Source organism: Pongo abelii, chromosome 1 (assembly GCF_028885655.2).
Source record: "Pongo abelii isolate AG06213 chromosome 1, NHGRI_mPonAbe1-v2.0_pri, whole genome shotgun sequence".
NCBI lineage: Eukaryota > Metazoa > Chordata > Mammalia > Primates > Hominidae > Pongo > Pongo abelii.
In genome coordinates, this window is record NC_071985.2 from 12,997,188 (window position 1) to 13,012,350 (window position 15,163).

The 15,163-nt window shown below is 37.5% G+C and overlaps 1 protein-coding gene across 2 annotated transcripts in view; it reads left to right on the plus strand.

The window, feature by feature from the left end:
- The window catches only part of ERO1B (endoplasmic reticulum oxidoreductase 1 beta), a 66,519-nt gene that overhangs the window by 35,732 nt on the left and 15,624 nt on the right, over positions 1–15,163 (plus strand). For both annotated transcript variants that reach the window (XM_024252286.3, XM_054561116.2), the window contains 3 exons: positions 3,006–3,079; positions 9,974–10,094; positions 10,554–10,600. In XM_024252286.3, the coding sequence (XP_024108054.1) occupies positions 3,006–3,079; positions 9,974–10,094; positions 10,554–10,600 (242 nt within the window). The remainder of the gene's footprint in view (positions 1–3,005; positions 3,080–9,973; positions 10,095–10,553; positions 10,601–15,163) is intronic.

Genomic DNA, 15,163 nt, shown 5'->3' on the forward strand with positions numbered 1-15,163 from the left:
TACTTGCTGTCCAGATTACTATGTGTACTTTCCTAGTCATTATCACCTTCCATGATTTTGAGATACTGACAGAGATTAGTTTTAACTGTTTATAAATAGAATGATATAGAACATATTCTTTTGTATCTGGCTTCTTTTTGTTAACATGTGTCTGAGATTCATTCATGTTTTTGGGCATAGTAATGTTTAATTCTTTTTTATGGGCACATAGTATTCTGTAGTAAGAATGTGCCATGTTTCCATTCTGCTCTTGACAGCTTATGCTTTGGGGCCATTTCAGAAATATTTTGGTGGATACAGTTGGACATGGTGGCTCATGCCTGTAATCCCAGTACTTTAGGAGGCCACGGCAGGAGGATTGTTTGAAGCCAGGAGTTCAAAATCAGCCTGGGCAACAAGTGAGATCCTGTCTCTACAAAAAGTTTAAAAAAAAATAGCCAAGTGCAGTGGCATGGGCCTATAGTCCCAGTTACTTGAGAGGCTGAGGCAGGAGGATCACTTTGAGGTCATGAGTTTGAGACTGCAGTGAGCTATGATTGTGCCACTGTACTCCCCAGCCTGAGTGACAAAGTGAGACACTATCTGTGAAAAAATAAAAAATAAATTTGGTGCATACATATGTATATTTTTATGGAGAATATACCTAGGAATGAGATTAGGTACTGCCAAATTGTTTTCTAAAATTGCTACCAAATTATATTGCTACTAGCAGTGTATCAGTTATCTGTTCTACAACTTCTCCAGTGATTGGTACTATGATTTTTAAACAGCTTTACTTTGAGGTACAATGAAATATGATACACTGCACATAAAGTATACAGTTTGATGTTTTGACATGTGTCCACCCATATAACATCATCACAATTAAGATACCATAGGCTGGGTGTGGTGGCTCATGCCTGTAATCCTAGCACTTTGGGAGGCCGAGGCAGGGGGATCATGTGAGGTCAGGAGTTCAAGACCAACCTGGCTAACATGGTGAAAATACTACTTAAATACTACCAAAAATAAAAAAATTAGCCAGGCATGGTGGCAGACGCCTGTAATCCCAGCTACTCAGGAGGGTGAGGCAGGAGAATCACTTGAACCCAGGAGGCGGAGGTTGCGGTGAGCCAAGATCGTGCCACTACACTCCAGCCTGGGTGACACAGTAAAACTGTGTCTCAAAAAAAAAATACATATATATATATGTATATATATTGACTGGGCATGGTGACTCACACCTGTAATCCCAGCACTTTGGGAGGCCAAGAGAAGCAGATCATTTGAGCCCAGGAGTTTGAGACCAGTCTGGGCAACATAGCAAGACCCTGTCTGTACAAAAAAATAAATAAATAAATTAGCTGGATGTGTTGGTGTATGTCTATAGTTCGAGCTACTTGGGAGGCTGAGGGTAGAAGGATCACTTGATCCCAGAAGGTCAAGGCTACAGTGAACTATGATGTCAGTGCACTCCAGCCTGGGTGCAGTGAGACCCTGTCTCAAAAAATATATATATATATTTATCACTCCCAGAAAGTTTCTCATTCACTATTCCATCTTTTATGCTCCTCATTTCCCAGTTTGAAGACTACTACTTTAACCTCGGGACACTATCTTGAAAGGAAGTGCTGAGTTAAGCCCAAGAAATTCTCATGCAAATAGTGTTGCATCCATCCTCAAACTGACGTTTGGAAAAGCTGAAATAGATAACCTCTAAGGTCCCTTCTAACTCATTTGTAAATCAAACTGAGCCAGCTTTATTAGCATTAGATGCACTTTCAATGTTTTTTCAGGCTTAGGCATGGCTTTACTGTGGTTTTAGGCAGGGGTTAGGTGAAAGAATCAGCGAAGCCTCTTCAAATGAGGATGCTCAAAGAAGAAAGTTTCTGAAAGTCAGTGATATTGTTAACAAGAAAATAGGAATTTATATCATTATTGATTTGTTCTTCACTACTTTCAACGTAAGATCTATCTTATTAAACACAAGTTTAGTTAATGTCATTTTAGCTGTAATTAGGCATTATTATTTATGGCATCATGTATTTCAGTTGAGTCAACTATGATACAATATTTTTGTTAATTTTTATTATATACTCCCATAGGGAAAAAAATTCCACAGTCAGTTGAACTGGAAAAATGTATTGATAAAGTTGATGTAGTACAGCCAAGCTTATACACTTCTTTGTAGTGGCTTCTCACATACAAAACAAATTCTTGATTATGACAGTACCACATTTAGGAATTACCTGATTTTTACCTTTATATACCTGATTTATACAGTTTCTTGTACCTTGTTTTTTCCTTTTGTGTTATGAATAAAGAGGGTAGCAAAATGATGCCTCTCTGATAGATCCTACCATCATGAGTATTCAATACAGAGAAGGCCTGAATATAGGTTCAAGTTAATGTAGATCAAAGTTGATTTTAATGAATGTAGTTGTTCCTTATCAGTTCTTCAAGTTAGAAATCTTGATCATAGATTTTGTTAAATGTTAACTAGGCTGTGAAATGAATGATACACCATGATAAAAGTGGCATTGTTGTAACCAGTGAATACCACATTGGATGGGAGATTATAGAAATACAGTTATTGGTATTTTAGCTCTTGTAAGTGTAGACGCAATTTAAATTAAAAGAATTCTGAAAGTAAATTTAATTACTTCAGGAAAAAATACATTTAACATTATAATTTCTAAGTTAATTGAAAAGTTTATCTTGAGTTTTGTGTTTAACTACATGTTATATGTATTTACCAATTAATTTCTCATCAAAGTAATTATTATTGACTAGTCCTAATAATTCAGTGTAGTTAAGAAATAGAAATTACTCAAGGAAATTAATATATATATTTTCATATAACTCGTTTTTTATCATTCCTTCATGTAATCACTAATAGCAGAATTGTGACATCATCTAATCTTTAACTGACCTCAGATTATCTATTTTAATTACACTAGAATACAGTATTAAAAGTTTCAGCTCCAAATTTAATAATTTTTCTTTTTTATTCCTCCTTCCCTTAGTAATCAAAGCAAAGAAGCTTTCATTGACTGGGCAAGATATGATGATTCACGGGATCACTTTTGTGAACTTGATGGTAATACAATAAACTATTAAATTATTTTAACTTTAACCCTTTTATAAGACATTTTAATCAATGAAAATTTAAACTGAATTATAGCTTCAGTACTGGATTTTGCTATGTAGACCTTATTATTCATTATGACATTTATTGAGAGCCTGTGTTCCAGGTCCTGTGTTAAGTGCCTTAAATACATTATTTCTGGTCTTTCCAGCTACCTTCATAAGTGTGTATTATTTCATATCTGAGAAAACTGGGTCTGAAAAAGACTAAATAACTTGCCATAGACACAATAGCAAGAGGCTAAGGCGGGATTTGATCCCATATCCGAATCCAAAACCTGTATTTTTTCCATTGTGATATACCATCTGCCATAGACCTTCAATTGAAGCCACTCAGTTATAGGTCTGTGAACATTTTGTAAAAATATTTACACTGGAATTTGCTAGAGGTCTTAAGAAACTCCTGTAAAGATGCTTTCTAATGCTGGGGAGGACTCTAATTCGACTTCTCCACAGCCCTTTTTCCAAGAGTCCCCTGGAATGGTAGAAAGACTGGACACTCTCCACCAGAGTAACTACCACTTCTCTTAACAGAAGGTAATTGCAGTGACTCAAAATTTTTTATCTGTAGGATAATATTCCCAAAGAATTGTGCTGAGTAGGCATAAATCATTCATTTAGTTTCTCTTCACCTTTTTCCTTGGTATTGTTATATTTTTCATAGTGGAAAAGACTTTGGGGATTAAGTGTGTAGTTGGAAATAGTAGTTCTTTGGAACTCTTCAAGCATCTAGAGTGATCTGCTTTCTAAAGTTTTAAAAAAGATTCATAGGTAGAATTGTGCTATAAATCCAGCCCATAGTGGAGTAAGTTAGAGTGAGCTTCTATGATAGTATGGTAAACTGAGAATAATACTGGGAGATGGAATGTTATCTTGGCTTATATGGTTTCAGTAAGGAAATCTTAAAGGAATCTGAGTGAGGTTATACTAAGTGGTAATTAATGAAGTATCTGTCCTCTCTGTGATATAGAGAATTGGTAAAAGTTTTATCAAAGCAAGCCATTGAACCTCTCCTTACTCTCACATTTGCTCTTTGGTTGCCATTTTATTTGAGTGCTTAACACTCATAGTCATTTATTTCTAAATTGTCCATTTACCTATTCTTTGATTAAAGTATAAATAATAGTGCTTATTTAATAGGTTTTCAAATTAATAATTTGTGTGAATATATATTACTCTTATGGTAAATAGGTATTTAATAAAAATACTTAATTGCAAGAAGTACTTGCTATAAATAAATTGATATGTAGATTACCTGCCATCAGTATAAACAGTGTTAACGATTTTTTTTTTTTTTGAGACAGAGTCTCGCTGTGTCGCCCAGGCTGGAGTGCAGTGGCACGATCTCGGCTCACTGCAAGCTCCGCCCCCCAGGTTCACGCCATTCTCCTGCCTCAGCCTCCCGAGTAGCTGGGACTACAGGTGCCCGCCACCACGCCCGGCTAATTTTTTGTATATTTAGTAGAGACGGGGTTTCACCGTCTTAGCCAGGATGGTCTCGATCTCCTGACCTCATGATCCACCCGCCTCGGCCTCCCAAAGTGCTGGGATTACAGGCTTGAGCCACTGCACCTGGCCGTGTTAACTATTTTTTAAAATATTGGTTTCTTAAATTGTAAAAAGTAAGAAATTTTTTTAAAGAATTTATATGAAATCATCACCTTAAGATTTTCAAGATCATATTTAAAATCAATTATTTTTATATTCTTATAAAACCATGGTACCTACTAATTGGTTTACCATGACTCTTCTGAGTTGTAATGTTCATATATATTCCAATGGTTTATATGCAGTTTGTTTTTGTTTTGTTTTGTTTTGAGATGGAGTCTCACTCTGTTGCCCAGGCTGGAGTGCAATGGCACAATCTTGGCTCACTGCAACCTCTGTATCCTAGGTTCAAGCAATCCTGCCTCAGCCTCCCTAGTGGCTGGGATTACAGGCGTGCACCACCATGCACAGCTAATTTTTTTTTATTTTTAGTAGAGACAGAGTTTCGCCATGTTGGCCAGGTTGGTTTCGAACTCCTGACCTCAGGTGATCCGTCTGCCTTGGCCTCCCACAGTGCTGGGATTACAGGCATCAGCCACCATGCCTGGCCTATAGTAGTTTTAAAAATTACTGTCAGGGTAGCTTTAGAATCATTGTTTAGTTATTGCTGTTTCCCAAATTCAGTGGATTAAAACAAAAATATAAAGAATATTCACCCAGTTTACTAGGCAATATATCCATATACCCATTTCCTGCTGTTTTGTTGTTGATAATGACTTCATTTGAATGGAAGATGATCCCTATAGATCAAATAGTAGTTTTAAAATAATGTAGTAATTTAATATTCTTTCAGGTAAACTGCTTTCCCTACCACCCTTTTTTGTTGTTGTGGTTACTGGCTTCATCACGGCTTGCTTCTTGTTCATGTTTCTCCTCAGATGTCACTTTCTCAGAAAAGCCTGCTCTCATCTCGCTATGTAAGATAGTAGCCACTATCACTCCCTGTCCCTTTGCTTTGATGGCCCCCACCCTGCCCAAGCACTAACAACTGTCTGACAGTATATGGCATATTATTGAGTGTATCGGTTTCTTGTCAGTCTTCCCCAGCTAGATTGTGAGCTACTTGAGGGCAAGGGCTTTGTTTTTGGTTCACTAATGTATCCCTAGTGCCTAGAATGGTGCCTGGACATGGTAGATGCTTACTAAATACTTGCTGAATGAGCTAGTTGGTTCATAAAAAGCCTAAATAGCATGATAGATTTTTAGTTTTATTTTTTCCCTTAAAATATGTTCATTAATAAATTTAATGTTTAAAACAGTAGTTTCTAAATCTGGTTGTGTATCAAAATTTCTTGAGAGCTTTATAAACTGTAGCTTCTCCTTGACTGTAAATCATGTTTTAATAGTGAGTTAGTAGCAGTTTGGGGTAGGGTTGGTGATGGAGGGCTTTAAGCTTAATCCTGAGTCTATAATACAGTATTTTTTTTATCTGTGACCGTAGCAAAGAGCTTGCACACTAAGTTGTCCTGTATGCTACCATTAATGTTTAAGAGATATATGAGTTAGGAAGTAGGGAGGAAAGTTTAACATCCTAGAAAATGTGGTATGACCTCATAACGCTATTAAATTAGGATGGTGGAAAGGAAATTCAGTTAGAAAAAAATCGTATACTTGAGGCCGGGCACGGTGGCCCATGCCTGTAATCCCAGCACTTTGGGAGGCTGAGGCAGGTGAATCACCTGAAGTTAGGAGTTTGAGACTGGCTTGGCCAACATGGCGAAACCCTGCCTCTACTAATAATACAAAAACTAGCCAGGCGTGGTGGTACATGTCTGTAGTCCCAGCTACATGGGAGGCTGAGGCAGAAGAATTGCTTGAACCCGACAGGCAGAGGTTGCATTGAGCTGAGACCATGCCATTGCACTCCCCCCTGCCCAACAGAGTCAGCCTCATCTCAAAAAAAAAAAAAAAAAAAAAAAAAGTATACTTGAAGAGGAGGAAATAACACTAGTTCAACTTCATGAATTCCAAGAATAAAGAATTATGAAGCTGCTTTGTAGAGGCAGAAAGAAGATAAAACGTTTGTGGGGGAGGGTCATAGCAGAGGGCCAGATAACTTAAAGAGAATTATCTGAATGAATGATGCAGCTGTGCAAACTGAGACAAGTTGCAGTTGAACAAATGAAAATCAGTGTCACAGATGGCCCAGAGATAAGGATGGGCACTACCAGCTAGTGTGTTTATAGAGAACTTAGCCTGTAGATGCTTTCTGCCACACACGTTGCTCACTCTGGATGTCCCATGAAATTCTCGTCAGTATAGAGCAGAGGTTGGTAAGCTTTTTAAGAAAATGGACTAATGATAACTATTTTAGGCTTTATAGACTGACTATAGGGTCTCTATTGCAATTACTCATCTCTGCCATAATAGTGTGAAAGCAGTATGTAAGCAAATGAACATGGCTGTGTTCCATGAAAACTTTATTTACAAAAATAAGCAGCAGGCCAGATTTGCCACACAAGCTGTAGTTTGCAAACTCCTTGTATAGGTTAACAAAACCCACTCTTTTCATGATTTGAAAAAGTATTACAAGATTTTTTTAAAAAGTATTGATTAAACTAAGGGAATAAACATTAAGAACATTGAAAATGTAAGTTTTACTTAAGTAGTTATAAAAACTGATGTAATTGAGCTGTGTGTCGTGGTGAGCACCTGGAGTCTTGGGAGGCTGAGGCAGGAGGCTTGCTTGAGCTTAGGAGTTCGAGTCCAGCCTGCACAACAAACTAAGACCACATTTCTTAAAATAGAACAATGAAAAACCTGATATAATTGATTTTCCTCTTGTGATTTTTTAGCTCCCTTAAAGTATGTTTTAAATCATCATAGTTTAATATCTGAATCATGGTTTTTCTTCTTTATTGGTTATTTGGTTTTCTTGGGAGAAGAGGTTGGTACTAGTCCAATTTGCACGTTTGTAGAGGATTCTATACACATGTAGTTAGTCCTACATGTACACACACATACACAAATTATTTATAAATATGTACATATATATGCATCAGAGAACATAAATTAATGTTATATTTAATTGTGAAGCTTATATATAATTCAATTTTGTAGACGAATATATTCAAGAGCAGCTTATGGAGATTAAAACTATACAACTTAGAAATTAAATACTGAATTTTAAGATTTTTTTTCTTTACTAAAAGCCATACTTTCTTTCTTTTTTTTTTTTAAAAAAAAAAAAAAAAAAAAAAAAAAGGCTGTTGCCCAGGCTGGAGTGTAGTGGTGCCATCATAGTTCACTGCAGCCTCCGACTCCTGGGCTCAAGTGATCCTCCCACTTTAGCCTCCCAAGCAACTGGGACTAGAGGCATGCGCCACCATGCCCATATCAAAAGCCATACTTATACCTCATAATTTGAATTTTTATTTTAAATTAAGATTTTAAAAGTTATTGTTTTTGAGCCCTGAGTCAGTCTGTGTTCTTGGACAGTTTTTTCTATCTGTCTGTAAATTGTTTTCTTTGCCTTGTTTTTTATAGGGGAGTATCTTTACAGATTTAGAGCTAGAAATAGAGCCAGTATTCTTATAGTCTGCAAAATCATGTTTCCATTGTCTCAGTTATATACAACCCATTTAATATAGTAAATTGTTAGTTATCCTTGTATTCTTCCTACATCATGAAAGTGCCAGGCAGGTAGATCACCTGGCTAAGATGGTGTAACCCCATCTCTACTGAAAATACAAAAAATCAGCCGGGCATGGTGGCAAGTGCCTGTAATCTCAGCTACTTGGGAGGTTGAGACAGGATAATTGCTTGAACCTGGGAGGCGGAGGTTGCAGTGAGCTGAGATCTCACATTGCACTCCAGCCTGGGCGACAAAGCAAGACTCTGTCTCAAAAACAAAAGTGCCAGGTAATTCTTGGAAGGCATGGATCAAGATGCTGTTTTGCCCTTGTGATCATGGATAATCCCAGTCTGTGGTCATTGACTGTCCAGGGAATACTGTTTACTGACAGGAAAATATACTATCAGATAATGAAAGAGAGACATTTAATGACCATATTTGACTCCTGTTTTAAACCAGCTGCCTCTGTACTATTGTTTAAATTCATGACAACAAAAGGTAGTAAGCATATAAATAAAGGAATATATCTGTGCCATCATATATAACACTTGAGCGTATATGTATTATGAGCATATATGTGTGAGGCATGGTCATTATAATTTTTCTTTAGCTATGAAAAGCACATTTCCCATTTCTATTCAGAATGTGAGCTTCAATAATTAAGTTTTTTTAATCTTTTGTATTCCTCAGAGATCTCAATTAAAATGTCCAAATAGGGCCGGGCACAGTGGCTCACACCTGTAATCCCAGCACTTTGGGAGGCCGAGGCAGGCGAATCTCGAGGTCAGGAGTTCGAGACCAGCCTGGCCAACATAGCGAAACCCCGTCTCTACTAAAAATACAAAAATTAGCCAGACATGGTGGTGCACACCTGTAGTACCAGCTACTTGGGAGGCTGAGGCAGGAGAATTGCTTGAACCTGGGAGGCGGAGGTTGTGGTGAGCTGAGATTGCGCCACTGCACTCCAGCTTAGGCTACAGAGTGAGACTCCGTCTCAAAAAAAAAAAAGTTCAAATAGTGGAGATCGGGTAAATACTCATTTGGGTTTCAATATGGAAAACGGTTATTTAGTTTTAAATATTTCAACAAGTTTGTGAAAGTTGTGCCTACTATGTTTTAGTTTGAGAGCGAAAAAAGCACTTCAATATGTTAACATCAGTAAACATAGTAATACATAACTTTTAAAAACTAGAGCATGGTATAGCTTTATGAATAATCAGATTTGGATCACAAAGTTATGGAGCCATTTACTTCATAAGTCCAAGCAGACAGTAGCAGAGAAATCTCTGTTTTTAATACAATACGTGTTACAAAATGTTTCCAAGTGCGTGGCTAGGTGGGTATATTCTTAGAGAAGAAATCATATGAAATACTAAAGCAGGTTATGATTCTGTTTGGTCTTTTCAATCCTGGGTGGTTAAAACTTAAGAAATGATTCATGTTTCTAATAAGGTGAAGGGGGTGTTATATTACTTAAAAGAGCACTGCGTATCCAAAGGAAATGGAAGAGTTGTTTTTTCTTCTCTTAAGGAATTTGTCCAAGTTATTACAAATCTTGCGTCAAGTACAGTCACAAGTATACTAACCACTATACCATTTAAGTTGGAGATTACTAGAAAAGCATGACATTTCTCTTACCTTTGAGTAGTCCGGTTTGCTTTGTACTATTACATCTTAGATAAATGGTGAAATATGGATGGTTTTTATGAATTGTTTCTTGTTCAGATGAGAGATCTCCAGCTGCTCAGTATGTAGACCTATTGCTGAACCCAGAGCGTTACACTGGCTATAAAGGGACCTCTGCATGGAGAGTGTGGAACAGCATCTATGAAGAGAACTGTTTCAAGTAACTGGAGGGGGTGGGGGAAGGAATGACTGATAAAGAGAGGGTCGGGAGAGGCCGGGTGCTGTGGCTCCCACCTGTAATCCCAGCACTTTGGGAGGCCAAGGCGGGTGGATCATCTGAGGTTAGGAGTTCAAGACCAGCCTGGCCAACATGGTGAAACCCCATCTCTACTAAAAATACAAAAAAATTAGCCGGGCATGACGGCAGGTGCCTGTAGTCACAGCTACTTGGGAGGCTGAGGTGGGAGAATTGCTTGAACCCAGGAGGCGGAGGTAACAGTGAGCAGAGATTGCGCCACTGTACTCCAGCCTGGGTGACTAAGTGAAACTCTGCCTCAAAAAAAAAAAAAAAAAAAAAAAAAAGAGGGCGGGGAGGGGAGTATTTGTTTCTTTTGGAATAAAATTATACACTATAAAAGTTAAACCATTCTATGTTTGGGTATTATGCTTTCTTTTTCAGGCCTCGATCTGTTTATCGTCCTTTAAATCCTCTGGCGCCTAGCCGAGGTAGGTTTTTCATATGTACATTTCATGCTTTTCGTTATTTATAAAATGTCTTTATAAATAAACTTTATATTGAAAAAACTTTCATTTTTATATTTTGTTTAATTTGAATGATGAATAAAAAGTGTAAGATTAGTTCATAGTCAAGTCTCGAGATTTCTAGGCATGTTGTTTTACATAATTACTGTCATTTATTGAGTGCCTGCTCTGTGCCAGACCCTAAACTAGGAAGTTTATGTAAAATAATTAAAATATGTGAGTAATCAATATATATCAAAGATTTCCTGGGGATATATTAAAAAATCTGGTTGCTCAGGCCCTACGCTATACTAATTAAGTCAGAATCCTTGGAATGAGAACACCAGGCATTGGTATTTTTTAAACTCTCCGCATGGTTCCAGTATGCAACCAAGTTTGACAGCCAATGTCTCGTAACAGTGCTTCTAGACTTCAGTGTGCATACAAATCACCTAGGAACCTTGGTAACATACAGGTTCTGATTCTGTAGATCTTGGGTGAGGTCCAAACACACTCCTAGGTGCTGCCTCAGGTGGCGACTCATGTGCCACACTTTGAGTAGGAAAAATGTACAAAAATTTTAGAAACTAGCAGTGCTCTATATCTGTACTGTCCAATAAAGTAACCAGTTTCCACATGGGACTGTTGAACACATGAAATTTGGCTAGTGTGAAAACTGAATTTTAAATTTTATTTAATCTTAGTTTATTTAGATGTAAAAACTGTATTGCCGTTAAACAGAGCCTTATTGTTTTTGGTAAGACTGCTATAACCTATACGTCATGTAACATATTTTTGTTGTAGTGTGTGTATACTTTTGAATTTAAAAAATGTGGCTGTTAGAAACATTTTAAGTTAACACTTGTGTGTTTCGTTATATTTCAATGGAACAGCATTACTGTCATCAGTGGGGTACATCCTCATTCTGTTCTCAGTGAGGAACCAAACTCTGGGAGCAACTCTGTCATTGACCTGCCATTCCAGTGTTTTCTTCAGACGGGGAGTGTTTTAAGAAATTTGATTTCCTTTTTTTGATGGGGTTGTTTGTTTTTTTCTTGTAAATTTGTTTGAGTTCATTGTAGATTCTGGATATTAGCCCTTTGTCAGATGAGTAGGTTGCAAAAATTTTCTCCCATTTTGTAGGTTGCCTGTTCACTCTGATGGTAGTTTCTTTTGCTGTGCAGAAGCTCTTTAGTTTCATTAGATCCCATTTGTCAATTTTGGCTTTTGTTGCCATTGCTTTTGGTGTTTTAGACATGAAGTCCTTGCCCATGCCTATGTCCGGAATGGTAATGCCTAGGTTTTCTTCTAGGGTTTTTATGGCTTTAGGTCTAACGTTTAAGTCTTTAATCCATCTTGAATTAATTTTTGTATAACGTGTAAGGAAGGGATCCAGTTTCAGCTTTCTGCATGTGGCTAGCCAGTTTTCCCAGCACCATTTATTAAGTAGGGAATCCTTTCCCCATTGCTTGTTTTTGTCAGGTTTGTCAAAGATCAGATAGTTGTAGATATGCAGCGTTATTTCTGAGGGCTCTGTTCTGTTCCATTGATCTATATCTCTGTTTTGGTACCAGTACCATGCTGTTTTGGTTACCGTAGCCTTGTAGTATAGTTTGAAGTCAGGTAGCGTGATGCTTCCAGCTTTGTTCTTTTGGCTTAGGATTGACTTGGCGATGCGAGCTCTTTTTTGGTTCCATATGAACTTTAAAGTAGTGTTTTCCAATTCTGTGAAGAAAGTCATTGGTAGCTTGATGGGGATGGCATTGAATCCATAAATTACCTTGGGCAGTATGGCCATTTTCACGATATTGATTCTTCCTACCCATGAGCATGGAATGTTCTTCCATTTCTTTGTATCCTCTTTTATTTCATTGAGCAGTGGTTTGTAGTTCTCCTTGAAGAGGTCCTTCACATCCCTTGTAAGTTGGATTCCTAGGTATTTTATTCTCTTTGAAGCAATTGTGAATGGGAGTTCACTCATGATTTGGCTCTCTGTTTGTCTGTTATTGGTGTATAAGAATGCTTGTGATTTTTGTACATTGATTTTGTATCCTGAGACTTTGCTGAAGTTGCTTATCAGCTTAAGGAGATTTTGGGCTGAGACGATGGGGTTTTCTAGATATACAATCATGTCATCTGCAAACAGGGACAATTTGACTTCCTCTTTTCCTAATTGAATACCCTTTATTTCCTTCTCCTGCCTAATTGCCCTGGCCAGAACTTCCAACACTATGTTGAATAGGAGTGGTGAGAGAGGGCATCCCTGTCTTGTGCCAGTGTTCAAAGGGAATGCTTCCAGTTTTTACCCATTCAGTATGATATTGGCTGTAGGTTTGTCATAGATAGCTCTTATTATTTTGAGATACGTCTCATCAATACCTAATTTATTGAGAGTTTTTAGCATGAAGTGTTGTTGAATTTTGTCAAAGGCCTTTTCTGCATCTATTGAGATAATCATGTGGTTTTTGTCTTTGGTTCTGTTTATATGCTGGATTACATTTATTGATTTGCGTATATTGAACCAGCGTTGCATCCCAGGGATGAAGCCCACTTAATCATGGTGGATAAGCTTTTTGATGTGCTGCTGGATTCTGTTTGCCAGTATTTTATTGAGGATTTTTGCATCAATGTTCGTCAAGGATATTCATCTAAAATTCTCTTTTTGGTTGTGTCTCTGCCTGGCTTTGGTATCAGGATGATGCTGGCCTCATAAAATGAGTTAGGGAGGATTCCCTCTTTTTCTATTGATTGGAATAGCTTCAGAATGAATGGTACCAGTTCCTCCTTGTACTTCTGGTAGAATTCCGCTGTGAATCCATCTGGTCCTGGACTCTTTTTGGTTGGTAAGCTATTGATGATTGCCACAATTTCAGAGCCTATTATTGGTCTATTCAGAGATTCCACTTCTTCCTGGTTTAGTCTTGGGAGGGTGTATGTGTCGAGGAATTTATCCATTTCTTCTAGATTTTCTAGTTTAGAACAGACACTTCTCAAAAGAAGACATTTATGCAGCCAAAAAACACATGAAAAAATGCTCACCATCACTGGCCATCAGAGAAATGCAAATCAAAACCACAATGAGATACCATCTCACACCAGTTAGAATGGCAATCATTAAAAAGTCAGGAAACAACAGGTGCTGGAGAGGATGTGGAGAAATAGGAACACTTTTACACTGTTGGTAGGACTGTAAACTAGTTCAACCATTGTGGAAGTCAGTGTGGTGATTCCTCAGGGATCTAGAACTAGAAATACCATTTGACCCAGCCATCCCATTACTGGGTATATACCCAAAGGACTATAAATCATGCTGCTATAAAGACACATACACACGTATGTTTATTGCGGCACTATTCACAATAGCAAAGACTTGGAACCAACCCAAATGTCCAAGAATGATAGACTGTATTAAGAAAATGTGGCACATATACACCATGGAATACTATGCAGCCATAAAAAATGATGAGTTCCTGTCCTTTGTAGGGACATGGATGAAATTGGAAATCATCATTCTCAGTAAACTATCGCAAGGACAAAAAACCAAACACCACATGTTCTCACTCATAGGTGGGAATTGAACAATGAGAACACATGGACACAGGAAAGGGAACATCACACTCTGGGGACTGTTGTGGGGTGGGGGGAGGGGGGAGGGATAGCATTAGGAGATATACCTAATGCTAAATGGCTAGTTAATGGGTGCAGCACACCAACATGGCACATGTATACATATGTAACTAACCTGCACATTGTGCACATGTACCCTAAAACTTAAAGTATAATAATAATAAAATAAAATAAAAAGAAATTTGATTTCCTGATCTAAATTTGTATCTTTAGACCTTTCTGAGAACCAAATAGACTTGGAAGGGTTGACTGCATAGACCGCTTTTTCATGCTTACTCTGTCACAATGTGGCAAATACTTGTTTTCCCCAAATTCACATTGAAACTGCCTGGAGAAGGAAGTTGGTCCTGAAAAAGACGTGCCTGGCTTCTTATCCTTTGTCTCTTTTACTACTTTTCCCTCACAACTTTTCTGTTTTCAACTTAAAGGTTTTAATTACACAACATTTTGTAAAAATTGAAGCAATATAGTAGTTATATAAAGTGAAAAGGGAAAGCTCTTCTATTCCATAGTACAGAGTTTGAAAGGTGTTCTTCCAGACCTTTTCTACAGCCACTTAATACTTTTAAAGCAGAAGATACAATTTTTTCACTTAAGAAAACCGTCAAGTCCTAAGAAACACTTCATTTCCATGTTAGTGATATATCAGAGATATAACACTGCTGGAAAGATGAGGAAAAGGAAACTACTACATAGAAAAAGAGGAAGGGAAGAGGAGAAAAGAAGAAAAATAAATTATGAAAGAAGACAAGACTAGGTAAAGAGAATGGTTCCTAGCTGTTATAGGAGTACTCTGTGCAGTAATTAATAGCTCTTGCTGTTGCTATTTACCTGCTATCTCCATTGAAATTGGTTGATTAATAGTTCTTTAATCTTCTTAACTCTTTCTTCCACGTTTCTGAGTCATAACCCCTAGGCTTA